General features: G+C 33.9%; 1 protein-coding gene across 3 annotated transcripts in view; it reads right to left on the minus strand.

Annotated features, from left to right (window-relative positions):
• The window catches only part of LOC6039340 (adenylate cyclase type 6), a 282888-nt gene that overhangs the window by 26554 nt on the left and 238832 nt on the right, over positions 1-17502 (minus strand). For all 3 annotated transcript variants that reach the window (XM_038260275.1, XM_038260272.1, XM_038260274.1), the window contains one exon: positions 312-734. In XM_038260275.1, coding sequence (XP_038116203.1) covers positions 312-734 — 423 coding nt within the window. The remainder of the gene's footprint in view (positions 1-311; positions 735-17502) is intronic.

Raw genomic sequence — 17502 nt, forward strand, 5'->3', positions numbered from 1 at the left:
TTCAAGTTATCTTAGCTTAAAAATTAAATTATGTGTCAAAATAATATGAAATAGAACATAACATTAAATGTCAAAAAAAAACACCGCAATATCAACGATTTGGCAACACTGCCCGTTCGCCACAAACCCCACTTCCCAAATGGAAACCACGGCCCTGTAGTCAGGTGCAATCGCGTGGGAAACCCGCTAATTTCGCAAACGGTTGCTTTGATTTACATTCGCCCCACCATCCGGAACTCGCAAATCCGGTGGAAAAACGAACCGACTCACATTCGCAAAACCAAACCCGACCCTCGGACGAAAATACTCACTTGGCCGACGTGGTAAAGCTGAAGCACACGTCCAACGCCAGCAGCGTGACCATGACCACGTACGACACCTGGAACAGGTAAATCTCGTTGATGTGCTGCTTGTACAGGCAGGCCAGCAGCAGCGCGTACACCGTCGCACAGACCCCGATCAGGATCAGCTGGGTCATGTTGTCCTTGAGCAGGGTGAAGTAGTCCCGGCTGCAAAATTCCGGCTCCGCACCTTCCCCGTCCGCCGCCGACGTCCCGTTCGCCGACTCGTTGTAGATCGAAGTAAACTGTGGCCGGGCCGGCGTTGGCAGGACAACCACGGCCAAGGCGGGGTCATCGACAGCGGAGGACGTGCCCTGCTGCTGCTGGTCATAGTTGGCCGCGAATGCGGTCATAACATCGTTATCGCCGCTGTCATCGGGGCCGGTAATGGGGCTGGAAATAGAATCGAAACGAGACAAATATGTAGAAGAGAGGGGAAAGCAGTGGGAAAACATTACACGGGTGAGGGCGCAAGCACGTAAAACAGTTATCGATTGGAATAATTTAATGTGCGTTAATGGGGTTTGGTTAAATTCCTGGAAAAAAGAAAAATGATGGTCGATTTTGGTTTAAGCCTGTTTAAAAACATTTGAAATTTCCAATTTCAACTTAATAAGCAAATTATTTTTTTGCAATTCCGTCGTGAAACTACTCACTTTTCCTGTCATTCTTGAACGACGAAATAGCCTACTTTTCTGTACCAAAAATAACAGAATCGAATAGCAACACTTTTCAAAATAAATGCTGAAAAGCACTCAAATGGGTGCTGAAAAGTTGAACTTTTCAGCACTTGTTTCGAAAAGTAACACTTTTCAACATTTTTTTGATTTAAACGATTTATTGACAAAATACATGAAAATTTGAAATAAAATTTCACTCAGTATGTGTTTTTTGGAATTGCAAAAAACGTTGTATGGAACTCGTTGCAAAACTTGATTTTTTCAGCACTCTTCGTATTCATCCAACTCGGTGAACCTCGTTGGATAATTGTACGACTCGTGCTGAAAAAATCATCTTTTAGCAACTTGTTGCATAAACTACTATTAAAGAACTATTCGACTATTGATAAGATATTGCGTCAATATAAGATTTTGAAACAGACTTAATACATGAGCAATTCTCTACGAAATGGGTCTTTTTTTTTATTTTTATTTTTTTTTGTATTTTTTAATTCAGCTGAAACATTTCTGGTGCCTTCGGTACGCTCATATTACAAAATACAAAAATATTTAAATAACTTTCACCCTTCTCAAATGTTATTTTCAAGTACAGTTGGCTCTTTATACACAAAAAAGGCTTAAATAAGCCTAGGATAATATGTGTACAAAGTTTCACAGAAATCGGAGAGAGTCGGGTACAAAAGTACCAAAAAATTCATGACTTGAGCTGAAATTGTTCATAAGAGACACTAGTTTGCATTCGCGATTAATTCAGTCCGGTTTTGGGTCCGACTTTGACCAAAATGGTGCATAGATTTTACGATTTTGATCAAAATTATATTTTTTTTTTTCAATTAACTAGAAACTTAGTTTTGAATGCTAGAGATTTATAATTAAAAAAAAACAGTTTTATCAAAAATATGGTCGGCACTCCCAGGAAGATTATGACTCTAGCTTAGTTTTTTTTATTAATTTTTTTTAGACATTAAAAGTTCAATATTTCGTAAACTAAAATAAAACATTGATCAAAATTGGAAAATCTATGCCATATTTCAAAGAAACGCGATAGTTAATGATTAAAGTTAAATTAGGAGCTCAATGTAAACATTAAACAACAGTTTTTTATTTGCACAGCTTACCTTGAAAACATTTTTTTTATCAAATAATGTACTGAGTATATCGATTCTACATAAAAAATTATTTAAAATGAGTCCCGGATCAAATATCTATGATTTGTGGCAGTTGAATTAAAATTGAGAATGATTTTGTTATTCCTGTTTCACCTTTTCTTACTTTCACAATAAAAAAATATTAAAATAAAAAAAAAAGTTGCACGAACTATTTTTAAAATTTTGGAAGCCTGCTTTCAAATTTTATATTGTCATTAAAATCATTTTCCAATAACAGTAAGAAAATTTAAATTGCATGTTCCGAGGAGATGTTTTGATGGTTAAGTTTTATAAAAAATAGTTTTAATTACAATTTAAATATTAAAGGCCAACATAAAATTTGATTTATTGAGCAAGTGTTTAAGATTTGTGATTTGACTTTTCAAAGCATTTTTTTGTCGTTTTGCCTAAAGTAAATAGAAGAATGGCTAGATCTTCACGATTTTCGTGATTTCGTGGACATCTTAATTGTATTCATCGAGCAGTATTAACATAAATCTTTGAGCTTTCTTCTCGAAAAAACAGGTTTAAACATACATTTCACTTGCCATCTGAACCTCTATCAAAATAATTATACCAATTGCAATGTTGGAAGTTAATAGATTATCATTCAGGATATTTCATGAAATTTGTTATTTGATTTTTAAATTTTATTAGTTATTAAAAAGCATTGCAAAAGGCGAACTATTTAAGAAATATTTTGGTATTTTTGTAAAATAAAATACTTTAGAAAAGCCCATGTGACTTCTGGTCGATTTCATAAAAGTAGTTTATGCAACATGTTGCAAAAAGCAGATTGTTTCAGCCCGAGTCGTACAATACGACAAGTGCTGAAAAAAAATGTTTTGCAACGAGCTTACAACATTGTTTGCAATTACGAAAAACGCATTTTGTATGGAATGTTTGTCTATCTTCCATGTGTTATGTAAATTCATCGTTTAAAACAAAAAAAATATTGAAAAATGTTGCTTTTCGATACTAGTGTTGAAAAGTTTAATTTTTCAGCGCCCATTTTTGCCTTCCTCACTGAGGTAAGGCTATAATCCTGCTCTAAAAATGAACTTTTTATCAAAAGTTCGAAGACCCACCTTCATGTATACATATCGACTCAGAATCGAAAACTGAACAAATGTCTGTGTGTGTATGTGTGTGTGTATGTGTGTGTGTATGTGTGTGTATGTATGAATGTGACCGAAATTCTCACTGAGTTTTCTCAGCACTGGCTGAACCGATTTTGACCAAATCAATTGCAATCGACTTGGGATAGGGTCCCATACATCGCTATTGAATTGTTTGAAGTTTCGATAACTAGTTCAAAAGTTATGAATAAAAATGTGTTTTCACATATATCCGGATCTCATTTATATGCATGTAAACGATGTCCGGATCCATCACCCGACCCATCGTTGGTTAGGTAATCGAGAGACCTTTCCAAAAAGCTTACAACATTGAAGATCTGGCAACCCTGTCTCGAGTTATGACCACTTAAGTAATATTTATGTACTTTTTTGAAGCCGGATCTCAATTAAATGTATGCAAACAATGTCCGGATCCATCATCCGATCCATCGTTGGTAAGGTAATCGAAAACCCTTTCCAACGAGTCCACAACATTGATAATCTGGCAACCCCGTCTCGAGTTATGACCACTTAAATTATATCTGTGTTCTTATTTTTCTGGATCTAAAAAAAAAGGCTGAAATATGTTTCCAAACCACTCATATTACCCATTGCTGGTAAACAGTGAGGAAGGCATCAACCACTTAGGTGGATTAAATTAAGTTTTTTGTATAAATTTTCAATTTTTTGTTATTCTCGGTAAAGCAAAGTAGGCCATCTCGTTTCTCCAGAAGGACAGGAAAAGTTGACAGTTTCACAGCGGAATTGCAAAAATTACTTATTTCACGAAAGTTACTCGCATGAAATGAAGATTTCATTTGAATGTGCACATTATAAATAAATAGATTATTCGTTGCTGAAATCAACTCCCTCTTGTTGAATATGAGTAGTAATCTTAATTTCAAATATTTCTAATAACAAATATCATCACATTAAACAAGCTTCTTCAGATATCGAAATGTTAACACTGATAAAGAAACATAGAAAATTTTCAATATTTTGTCTCTTAAATGAAGAGTTCAATTTAGTCAAAAAAAAAAATAAAAATATATTTTTTAAACACCACAAGAGCAATCAACTTTGATTAAAAAATATTGAGAAATTTTATCTCAAACATCACTTCCATTATCGTAAAGAAGCAATACAACACCATACCAACAAAAACGTCCACTCGGGGACACTGTAAAGCCATAAAACGGCGCTCACATCTTCAGTTGCCAGACAGCCATTTGTGACACCTTTCCAGTGGGTGATGCTGTTGAGTATTGGACGACAACAGTCGAACGGAAACAGCCTTCTCCCAGTGCCCATTCGCTTTCCAGTGTCTGGCACTTGAAGTGCTTCGAGAGGTGTTGAAAACGTCCCGTTGCCAATACGACAAGGATAGTCTACTTGACCAGAAGATGTCATGTCGCAGGGTGCGTTGAAATTCGAAAATTTTACTAAAAATTATCGAAATGGTCAAAATTAGACTTTTTGCAATATTTTTAAAAATAAACATTTTTCAAAATTTATTTTAGTTTGAGCATCACTAACAACACCTTGTTCCATTTTTTACTTCAGCTAATTCGTCCTGCTCGAGGATGGTGGCGGTCCCATTACGTCTATGAGACCGAATCACAACAGCGCCAGGGGGTGGCCACATAATGAAGGCTAATGTACTAAAACTCAATTTTATGAGAGGGGCACTTTTGTCACTCTGCTGGCCTGGTGGGACAACAAATCGGTCCGTGTAGCATGGGCATGACTTTGTTTTTGGCCAACCTTTTGTGTTTACACGAGCCATTCGATTTAGACAGTCGTTAAAAGCAAAACAAAATGGCATGTAAAACGGCACGCAGGTGCTTGTAACTTTACAGCACGTGTCATTTGCGACAAAAAGAGGAACTAAAATTCCGAAACCAGTTTTGCATACTTTCTGGGGCACACTAAACAGCAAAGAAGAGAAGGGTGGAACAATTTGCAACCCGGGTCCGCTTAGCTCTTCTGGCGAATTTTCACGGCGGCCAACAGGTGATACTCATTAGCCTAATCAACTTTCTGGCGTCGGGAAACTGTCAGACAGCTAGGTAAGAGGAGGGCAACAGATTGTCGTGAACGGGTCTGATGCTGGTCGTTTCGTGGGTGGAACTAATTTCGTTGACGTTTGTCATAATAAATTAATTAGGACTAGGTGGTACATTCAGGGGGGATGTACCTTTCGTTTCAGACGTAACGTAGATGATGTTTTTTTTAATCTACTTAATAATCTGATTTTTTTTTACTGGCTTTTTTAAGAAGAAGAAGTTTTGAAGAGAATTTTATCCTACCGCGGTACAAACTGCTATGCTGTAGCTATCTTGAAGAGCTCTTGTAGAACTCCTGGAAAAAAATGTTGCTTGGGAACAAAAACAATTTGCTAAAATTCTTTTTGCAATTCCATCGTGAAACTACTTACTTTTCCTGTCATTCTTGAACCACGAAATAGCCTACTTTTCTGTACCAAAAATAACAGAATCGAATAGCAACACTTTTCAAAATAAATGCTGAAAAGTTCTACTTTTCAGCACTCAAATGGGTGCTGAAAAGTTGAACTTTTCAGCACTTGTTTCGAAAAGTAACACTTTTCAACATTTTTTTGATTTAAACGATTTATTGACAAAATACATGTAAATTTGACTTAAAATTTCACTCAGTGTGTGTTTTTTTGGAATTGCAGAAAATTTTGTATGGAACTCGTTGCAAAACTTGATTTTTTCAGCACTCTTCGTATTTATCCAACTCGGTGCTGAAAATTCCTCTTTTTGCTATTTGTTGCATAAACTACTATTCAATGATTTGTACTTCTATTTTGGATCTATATTTTACTTATCAAAAATTATTTAAAAAAGGCACTTGTGACAAATCGTTAAAATAGTTGTTTTGAAATTAATTATGTATGTTACAATGCTTTTTCACCTAAAAATAAACTAGAATGTCATGGAATATATAATAAATAAGCGCTTTTGGAGTTTTTTTTTTTTCAAACCCTGAAAAGCGCTCATTTAAACGTAATAAAACAAGTTTTAATTACAAACGCTTCATCGCAACTTTGTTAAAGGATAATGTTATCATCATAGAGTTATACAGCAATTCCATTTGAAAAGAGCCTAAACCGATCAGGCTCAAATTCTGGGGGTTCTTTGGCCAAAATAATTAAACTCGTATTTTTTTGTTTTGTTTAATTAAGGTGACCTATATCGTGCTAGGGTGGTTCAAAAAATGGCAAATTTCGTCATTTTTCGCAAAAAAACACTTTTTTCAAAAAATATATCAAACTAAAGGTAATGAGTTTGGCTATTTAGAAAAAATAGTAAGAAATTTCAAAAATCTAGCGCAACATGTGAAAAAGTCTTATGAAAATTTCAAATGGTGTTTTGACCGAGTCTGAACCAAAGAGCCTAGGTCTGAAAATATTTTTATCGGATTCCTCGGAATATTTCCTTAAAATATCAAAAAATTGGTGATGTCAAACCGTACGTTTCCGAGATATAATTTTTTGAAAATAAAAACTGAGTTTTCGACGCACCACGCGCAAAAACAGGATAATGACGCCAACTTTTTGATATGTTATGTGAATTTTTCCGAGGAATCCGATAAAAATATTTTCAGACCTAGGCTCTTTGGTCCAGACACGGTCAAAACGACATTTGATGTTTTCATACAAATTTTTCACATGTTAAGCTAGATTTTCAAAATTTCTTACTTTTTTCTCAAATAGTCAAACTAATCCCCATTTTTTTGCATCTAAGACAGCTTAAAATCGGATGAAATTACATGGAGATATGATTTTTTGAAAAAAGTAGGTTTTGCGGAAAATGACGAAAATTACAAATTTTGGGACCACCCTAGCACGATGGTCTAATTATTTTGGCCAAGGATCCCCCAGGAAAAAAATGGAGCCCGATCGGAGAACATTTTTTCGGTGCAGGCTCTTTTCAAATGGAATTGCTTTATTGAGGACAACCGACGATAAATCATGAAAATTAGCTTATTACATAAAAAAAAACGATACTTAATCCACCCTTAGGTGGTTGGCGCCTTCCTCACATTAAAAGGGTGCTATCCAAAATGCAAAAAGTGCGTTAATAACACTTAAGTGCTCATAACTTCTGATAGGGTTGTCAGATCTTTAACGTTGGAAAGCTCTTTTGAATACCTATCCAACGATAGGTTGCATGAGAGATCCGGACAACGTTTTCATCAACATATCTGAGATCCGGCCTCCAAAAGCGTATAAAAGCACTTAAGTGCTTATAACTTTTGATAAATTTGTCAGATCTTCAATGTCTTGAACGCGTTGGAAAGGTCTTTTAAATATCTTTCTAAAAATGTATAGCTTAACGGGTTTTCTTACAAAAACCACCCTTTTTACAATCTTCCGGACTTTTGTTAAAATCGTTTTTTTAGCATAACTTTTGAAGTACTTAACTAAACTGCATAAAAAACGGACAAAATCGGTTCAGCCAATGTCGAGATAATCGAGTGACAATTTTTTGATCAACATCCCACCACACACACAGACATTTGCTCAGAATATGATTCTGAGTCGATAGGTATACATGAAGGTGGGTCTAGGAGGTCTAATTAAGAAGTTCATCTTTCGAGTGATTTAATAGCCTTTCCTCAGTAACGTGAGGAAGGCAAAAATTCTTAAACAAAAAATAATGATGATTAATTAACATTGATGGTTGCCAAATTCTAAAAAAAAATTGATCATGGCTTATAAACATTTGCATGTTTTCAAAAGCTTAGAAATTTTGCGAAAATTTTAGTAATTTAAACAATAAAATATTACAGTGAAAATCTATACAAAACTGATTCATACAAACATTGTTGATTTTGAACATGTAAAAAATTTCAGCAGATATGGCATTTTTTGAAAATTTTAGTATATTAAATAACAACAATTTTACGTAATGAAAATAGGAATTGATATTTTTTTAAAGGAGAAGATAACCCAGTCTTAAGTTGATTTAACAACAAAAAAAAGATGATTTAGTTGGCGTCTTCGTCAAAGCTATAGGTATTGATCAGGACTAATCAGAAAAAAATAATTACATAAAAACAAGTTTAAAATTAAAATAAACTTTTTTCACAACAAAAAAAAAACAATTTCCCAAAATCGGTGTGTTAATTATTGAAATTTTTGATATATTTAATGAGATAAAAAATTGCCACTTATGATCCACAGAGAAATATGAACATAAATTTTGCCACCGAGTTATAATTTAAAAAGTTTTTCGTTTTTTAAAATTAGTGCACATGTTTGCCCTCTTTGGAAAAACATATTTTTGAAAAGCTGAGAAAATCCTCTATATTTTGCTTTTTAGAACTTTGTTGATAAGACCCTTAGTTGCTGAGATATTGCCTGTTTACAATATTTTCAATTTGTTTATATCAAGACTAACATTTCAAAAAGAACAAACATTCAATGTTAGGCCCTTTTAAAATGTTAGTCTTGGTTTAAAAATTTTGAAAATATTTTTTTCGAAAAGATCGCAAAATTCGCAAATGTTTCATGTTCTAACATCGGACCAATAGTTACTGAGATATCGAGACTAAGAAAACATCAAATTTCCTGTTTTTAAACATTGCATGGCAGTATCTCAGCAACTAAGGGTCGTATCAACAATTTTTTTTAAAGGTGGGCAATAGCGTGGCTCACGAATATATGAAAAAGACAAAAGTGTTCAATTTCGAACGCCTCAACCGGAATTTTGTAGCAATATGGCCCCAAAACATAGCCTGAAATTTTGAGCGCATTTGGTTAAGGTTTAGAACTTCCACCATTGACCTGAAGTTATAAAGAAATTTCAATAAATTTAATTTATTTATTTTCAACTTTTTAACTCTTCTTCGAGTATATTTTCCTATGCCCTATGAATTTTTCTCAAAGTAGTGGTTTCTTATAGGTTTCGATCCGGGGAACAACTTTGTAGAACATCACAAAGCGCTAGGAATTAATCCCGGAAAGATACAGGCAAATTTTAGAGCACGTTAAAAAAATTCCTAGCTCCAAAAATATCCTGTATCTTTTCAGGATCAATTCCTAGCGCTTTGCGATGTTCTACAAAGTTGTTCCCGGATCAAAACCTATAAGAAACTTGAGAATAAGAAAATTTGATTGGGTTTTGGGAAACTTTATCTAAGAAGAGGTTAAAAGTGAAAATTTCCCATAGTAAATCTTTAAAAGTTCCATACTAACTTCAGGTCAATGGTGGAAGTACTAAACCTTTACCAAATGCGCTCAAAGTTTCAGGCTATGTTCTGGGGCCATATTGCTACAAAAATCTGGTCGAGGCGTTTGGAATTGAACACTTTTGTCTTTTTCATATATCCGTGAGCCACGCTAGTGGGCAAACATGTCCTCTAATTTAAAAAAAAAATGAAAAACTGCGACTATTTTGAAAAAAGTTACATAAAAATGGCTATAACTTGAAAACGATGCACTTTATCATAATTTCACTAAAGTACTTTTTGATTGCAAATTTGATTTTACATCGAAAAATAAGTTGAAAAATTTGTGCGACCAATATTTCAATTTTTTGAAAAAAGATGTTTTTCACAACCTGGAAATTTCTAAAAAGTTGGAATTTGATGTCCTCTAAAACAAATCAAAAAGTAAATAAATTTTAAAATCGTATTTTTTGCAAACCAATTATTAGTGACAAAAAGATAAATTAAAAATCACCAATTTTTTTAAACGTGCATCATTTTTTTCCAGTGTAGTCCGTATCCATATTTACAACTTTGCCCAAGCCACCAAATCGATCAAAAAATTCCTTAAAAAGATACAGATTTTTGAATTTTCATACATCATTTTTGTATGGACAGCTGCGAAATTTGTATGGAAAATGATATGGACAAACTAATGATGCAAAATGGCTTCTTTGGGCATACCGAAAGCATCAAAAATGTTTCAGCCGGATTGAAAAATTCAAAAATCAAAATTGAAGAAAAAAGAACGATTTTGTAGCGAATTGCTCTCCTGATATACATTTCTAAAAAAGTTTTGGAAATTTCTAATAAAACTGAATAAGCAACATTGAAGATCGAACCTCTACTTGCTGAACTCTTGCACCAATATCTCAACAACTAATGATCCTATCAATGTCAAAAAATAAAACATTTGCGAAAATTTTCAAATTTTTGAATAAAGACAAACATTTTTTAAAGTCAAATATTCAAAACAACGCTTTTAATTTAGAATTTGAAATCATGAAAAAAATCCCAGGGGATCGGAAATTTTTAAGAATGTTTAATTTTTTAACACTTTAAAAGAGAACTGCTTGAATTTTCTTGGAGGCATATCTGCATAAAAAATGTTATTACCTTGTTTTACATTTCAATTTTGAATATCTTTATCTGATATTTTGATACGTCAAATATACTTGAATCACATTGCTTCTTCATTAAAAGGATTAAAAAAGATTATTGAGTTTGATACGATTTGACTTTGTATAGTTTTATTTTACAAAAAATATGTTTTGTGTAAATCTTTTTATACTTAAAACTCTATCATGCTTTGCCATTTAATTTAAACCACAGAGCTGCTTTCAATTATAATTCCAACTTTAATCTAGACTCATACTAACCATCCCAGCTTAAAAGATATCTATTTTGCGGTTGCACAATGAGCTTTCTGCTCAGTGCCAGATGATTTTGATTTTGCGGGCTGCAAATACACTCCACAAATAGGTAGCCTCGCAAAGCCCCGTTGGTGAATACGTGCATTAGTTATCCCTTAACAATTCAGTATTCGAAATTAAAGTGTGACGAAGCAGCAAACTTGACATTCAAGGGTTAGCTAATCCTCCGGTTACCCTCGTATGAGAGGTCGAGGATTTAATTGCATTCCGCGGAAATGGTTCGGTATTCATTACGGTCCTGGAGGAGGGGGTGTTCATCTGTTCGAAATGGTATCGAGTGTCGTCGCCGCCGTTCTAAATCAGCCAGGAGGGAAGCCATCATGCTAATATCAGAAATCACAACTCAATCGCCTCGATTGCAGAACGAATCCACGGTTGCTGCTCTTGACAAGGGTTTTGTAGAATGGTAAAAAGTGAAATACAACTGTGAAAAACCCAGAAAATGTTGGGAAATATTTTTTTTCTGAATTTTAATTCATTATAAAAAATTCTTCTCGATTATTTTTAACTCTAGTTGACAGTAACCATATTGCAGCTTTTGAAACGGATTGGCTTCGATGTTTGCTTTTTGGAGGACCACGTTCTACATATCGCTGCACTATGCAAACGCATTGGTCTGTTGACACTTTAGCTTTTCAAAGTGTAGCTTCCAAGAACAGATTCCTTTTTTTAGTTCAGGGTGGTCACGATATTGATAACGACGATCTTTTTGAATTGAAGGCAAAATTGTGAAAAATATCTAGCGAAATGTTCAATCTCCTCAATTTCACGAAACTGGGATTCAAGCAAATCAACTCCAAACCCCGTTCCAGCGATTAATTAGCGCAATCCATTATGTTTGATGACTACTCTCAGCACAAACTAATTAGGTAACTCCATTTCATTATTTCCCCCACCCCACCTCACCCGGTGATACTGGCAACAATGAACTCTTCCGTGGTGCCACTTTCCATTCTATCACTCTCGTCCAATATGCAAATCAGCGGCGGTGCCATTCAGAGGTCAACAAGTCGTGCCACGATTGTCCTGCACTCTAATCTCCGCACAGATGAATCCACCAACATTTCCATCAGTGTAGGATTAAACACATATAGAAAACTTGAAAAATAGTAACTTTAACTATAATATTTGATTTATCGGTAAAACTTGCAAAAAAAATCAATAGTAAATACGGTTTTCAGCTTTATTATTTTTCTATGTGCACGCAAGTGTCGAGGTAACCTCAAACGTCCCAGTTCTGGTGCTACGTACAAATAAAATTACACATTCGATATGCACTAAGTCATACTTTGTGGAAGGGATCATCCATAAACTACACAAAAAAGTGTGTTCTCTCTTGACTGGATTGACTGCCGGTCGGAAAATAATGTTTAATTCTTTGGATTCAATTGAGGTCATTTATTTCGCAGTGCTAATTTTTTTAGATTATTTTTTTTCATTGATCAGGTGATCATTTTGAGCAAGTTACTTTCTGCGAAAAACTTTACCTTTCTTGATAAAGGTGAAACGGGACGCCCGTGCTTGAACAACTTCTGTTCAACTTAAATTAATTTCTGAACTCGTCCGATTGCTTGCTATCATTATATTTATCTGAAACAGACAGAATATGTTTAAGTTACTCGAGTCATGGTATCAATATGGCGCTGCCTACCCGTTTCACCTTAATGTTATTTGTTTAATTATTTTAAGTATTCAGCAATTCCCCACGAAAACAGCATGAAAAAAAACAAAAGTGCTCGGATCGGGCTCAAAATTTGTCTGGGGGTTCACTGGTCGAAAAAATTGGACCCATATTTTTTTGTTTGGCCATTACGGTGACCTTCGCCGTGTTAGGGTGGTCTGAAAAATTGCCATTTTCGTCGATTTTCGCAAAAAAACACTTTTTTCAAAAAATCATATCTCCGCGCCATTCCAACCGATTTCAATTGTCTTATACGCAAATGAAAGGTGATAAGTTGGCCTTTCAAAAAAAAATAATAAGAAGCTTCAAAAATCTAGCCAAACATATGAAAAAGGCGTATGCAACATTAAAATACAGTTTTGACGGTGTCTGGACCAAAGAGCCTATGCCTGAAAATATTTTTAATCGGATTCCCCGGACATTTTTACGTAACATACTAAAAAATGGAAGGAGTTCATTAACAGGATTCCGAAATATGATTTTTTGAAAATAAAATCCGTGTTTTTCGACGCACCGCGCGCAAAAACGGGAAAATGACAAAATCGACAAAAAAAACTATTTCCACTAAAACTACGATAACTTAAAATTTCAGCGATGACCTAGACATGTCTGGGTATCAAAAGTTGCGTCTTTTAAAAAAAGTAATACTGGCATCAAAAAATTATAGTGTTTTGGAATAGGGTTGAAAACTATAAATTACATGAAAATTTTCACAAAATTACGTACTTTTCCCGTATTTTGAAAATGCAACGTTTCTCGAAAAAATACTCAAAATCATTGTTATTTTAACATGGGTATCAAATGAATTTTTCATACATTTCGAATGTCATAGTATATTTTTTTATTAGATTAGATTAGAGCAACACATGTCTTAAAAAAAACACAAAACTTCATATTTAAAAAAAAATAACCAAAATTTTAGTTTTTAACAAAATGGGTATCAAACGACTAGAATTTTTTTAAACATTTCGAAAGTTATAACACAATTTTTTAAAATTACTATAAAAAATCAAAAAACTACGTATTTTTTGAAAAAAAAATCAAAATTTCATTTTTTCGCAATATGGGTATCAAATTATCGAATTTTTTATACATTTCAAATGTGCTAACAATTTTTTTGAAACTATTAAATAAAAAATAAAAAAACTACGTGATTTCGAAAAAGGACTTAAAGTTTTAGTTTTTTTAATATGGATATCAAATGATTGAGAATTTTTCATACATTTTGAATATAGTATTATTGTTTTGAAAATACACAAATTTTTTACGAAACTAGATATTTTCGAAAAAAAAACACTCACAATTTCTGTTTTTTACTATATCCCGAGCAGACGGAAATAACTTGGGAAAAACATTTTTTGATATTTGAAAATACTAGGTCAATAACATTTTATGTTATTTATAACATGATTTGTTATTCCCCGTTATGATTTTTTTGTTATTGGATCGTTATTGTAATAACAGACTAATAACATTTAAAGTTATTCTTCGAACAAATCTTTGTTTTTATTTTTTGTTATTTTAACAACTAATCCGATCATCCCAATAACAGTTCGAGGTATTCTTCCATAACTAAAAATGTTATTCCAAAGTTGTGTTGGCTTCCCTCCAATATCAGACCAATAACAAATTTTGGTATGATAACATTAACTGTTATTTAACCCTTATGCAAAAATGGATTTTTCAAGAAGATTCCATAACACTTTCTGTTATTTTAACAGTAATTGTTATTGCAATGACATGAATTTTGTTATTACCGTCTGCCCGGGATGGATATCAAACGTCGGGATTGTTTCATACATTTCGAAAGTTGTAACACATTTTTTTGAAAATACTCAGATTTTTCACAAATCAAATCTAAATTTCAGTTTTTTACAAAACGGGTATCAATTGATGGAAATATTTTCATAAATTTCGAAAGCTATAACTTTTTTTTAAATACCCAAAATTTTCACAAAACTACATAAGTTCTTTAAAAATATTTAAAATTTCAAAAATTCAAAACTAATTACATTCGAAATGTTTGAAAAAATTCCGATCATTCGATACCCATATGGTTTAAAACTGAAATTTTGAGTATTTTTTTCTAAAATACGTAGTTTGGTGCAAATTGTGAGTATGAATGAATGAAATCCAAATGTATGAAAAAATCCAATCATTTGGTACCAATATTGAAAAACGATGAAATTTTGAGTATTTTTTTCGAAAATACGTAGTTTTTTGAAAATGTAGAGTATTTCCAAAAATGTTGTTATTACGTTCAAAATATATGTTTCAATTTACTATTTCTAATATTACAATTTTCCAATTGGGTTGAACAATTATTATCAGAATATATTTCACAAAAAGGCAGATTTTTGAAAATTTATCTAACTAATGAGCAATTCTCTGAGATTTCGGTCATTTGATTTTTTCTGTATTTTGTAATCCGGCTGAAACTTTTTTGGTGCCTTCAGTATACCCAAAGAAGCCATTTTGCATCATTAGTTTGTCCATATAATTCCATACAAATTTGGCAGCTGTCCATACAAAAATTATATGTGAAAATTCAAAAACATGTATCTTTTGAAGGAATGTTTTGATCGATATGATGTCTTAGGCAAAGTTGTAGGTATGGAAATGGACTACACTGAAAAAAAAAATGATACACGGTAATTTTTTTTTGGTGATTTTTAATTTCTCTTTTTGTTGGCGCCAACGCCAAAGTAGATTTAATTTGCCCAAGAAATGATTTTAATCTCAGAAGAAATAGTTTCCAACCGATAGGATTTTTTAACAGTGTCGAGTAGAGTAAATTTGCAAGAATAATCTTTCCATTTCCACAGCATCAGTTAATCCTTCCATTGTTTCAAACACATAACACAACACAAATGTACCCGCACATACACGCCACACATTCAAGAAGGAAAGAAACAATAGCATGTAAATAACCGCATACCAACTCACCATTCGTGTCCTTTCCCTTTCACACCAGTTTCGTTCATGTATCTCACAGCACACAATAGGCTCAAGGCCGCGCAACGCGCGTCTGAACAGGCAGCTTGCGCAAACAGACCAATAGGAGAGCAGGGAGTAGGGAAGAATGAAGTAAATGAATGGAAAGAAGAAGTGGCGTGTACAATGTACATGGTTTAGGGAAAAAGGATTGCGCACCCGATAGGAGATTAAATAATAAGAATAGTTTTGTTGCAAAAATGCAAAGAAGATTCGGGAAGAAATGCCGAAGTTTTAGTTATAAAAACCGAATGAATTTGTTAGTCCGTAAGTCAGTTTAAGCTTGTAAATATAGAAATTAACATCGTGAAACAAGCTGTTTTCCCTGCAACACAGTGGAAAGGTTGGACAATCAAAAAGCCCTCCTGGAGCCGGGCCTAGCGCTCCTAGGCAGTAGTAACAGAAAGTGTAATTAAAAATCACTAAATTTTTTTACACCGTGTATAATTTTTTCTGTGTAGTCCATATCCATACCTTCAACGTTGCCAAAGACACCAAATCGATCAAAAAATTCCTTCAAAAGATACAGTTTTTTTTTCTAATTTTCACTTATCATTTTTGTATGGACTGCAAATCCTCAAAAAATAAAATTACGGCAAGATACCACAACACACAGAAAAAAAAATCATGGTAATATTACATCTGGGAAGGGGTACATCTTTTATGTCAGAAAAAAGGTGTAATTTTACCTCTGGAAATGTGTAATTTTACCACTTTTTCAATCTAAATTGAGGTAAAATTACATCATAAAAGAGGTAATATTCAACCTTCCAAAATTACAGCTTCCAAATTTACGTTATTTTTTTCTGTGCAGTTACAATGCAAACGCCACCCACGGAGCACCGCCGAGCGGGATAAAATTTGCATACGGAACGAATAAACTGGGCAAAACTGTGCAAATCTAAGCCAAACTGTTGCATACTGTAAACTGCACAAACTGCACACCATGCTCTCGTGTTGGTGGGTGTTTATTCAGTGGAAATGTGATTAGAACTAGAACTTTCTGCCAAATTTGCGAAATTCAGTGGTAGCTTTATCAACACAAATTGCTGCTGCTGCTGCAGTAATGCTACCCATTTCCGGTTAACCTTTCAACGCGGAAATTGATCGGAAACAAAACTAGACGGTGCTAGTTGGTTTGGTGGATGGTTTTGGTGAATGATGCGTAAAATATCATGAGGTCATGAAAAAACCCCCACACCAATAGCCCACTTCATTGAAAGAGTGAAACTATGCAACTGCAGACAAAGAAACTCCAACAAACAATCAATTTCATTGTCATCCTCGTCATTATCCTCTAGGATGAGCACTCACAACAGCCCTTGGGGTCTGAAAACCCTTTTCCTCATTGAGATTAGATAAAGCGAAGACATAATGTCAATTGAAATTAATTGCATCGCAATGCCTTCCAGCAAACGATACCGTCTCTCCGCCCAACCCATGTCAGGCCACAAAAGCCACCCACAGCGGTGCCACCAGCAGGGTGGTTCATCTTTATTCATTGAGTGCGGGGGAGGAGGCGAGGAATTGGGATGATGACAAATACAAAGGCTTTATCTTAATATTCACACTCGCATGGTTTCGAAGCTCATTACCCATAGTCCCACACAAATACACTAGAAGTACACACACACACAGGAAGCACTAGAAAGGATTAAGATAAGCAGCATGAGTAGAGTATTCATTTCATCAAAGAGGGAAAATCTGGTTGAAGGCTGCTTTGAGATCTATGGTCTTGAAATACTTATCGTGCATGTATGCAACTCTTGTGAGTACAGTTTAAATACAAAAAAAAAGTAAAACAATGAAAACTATCCATTAAAATTTTCAAACATTTTCAATCTTCCCTCAGATTTCATTCAATTTATAT

The sequence above is a fragment of the Culex quinquefasciatus genome, chromosome 3 (genome assembly GCF_015732765.1).
Source record: "Culex quinquefasciatus strain JHB chromosome 3, VPISU_Cqui_1.0_pri_paternal, whole genome shotgun sequence".
Taxonomy (NCBI): domain Eukaryota; kingdom Metazoa; phylum Arthropoda; class Insecta; order Diptera; family Culicidae; genus Culex; species Culex quinquefasciatus.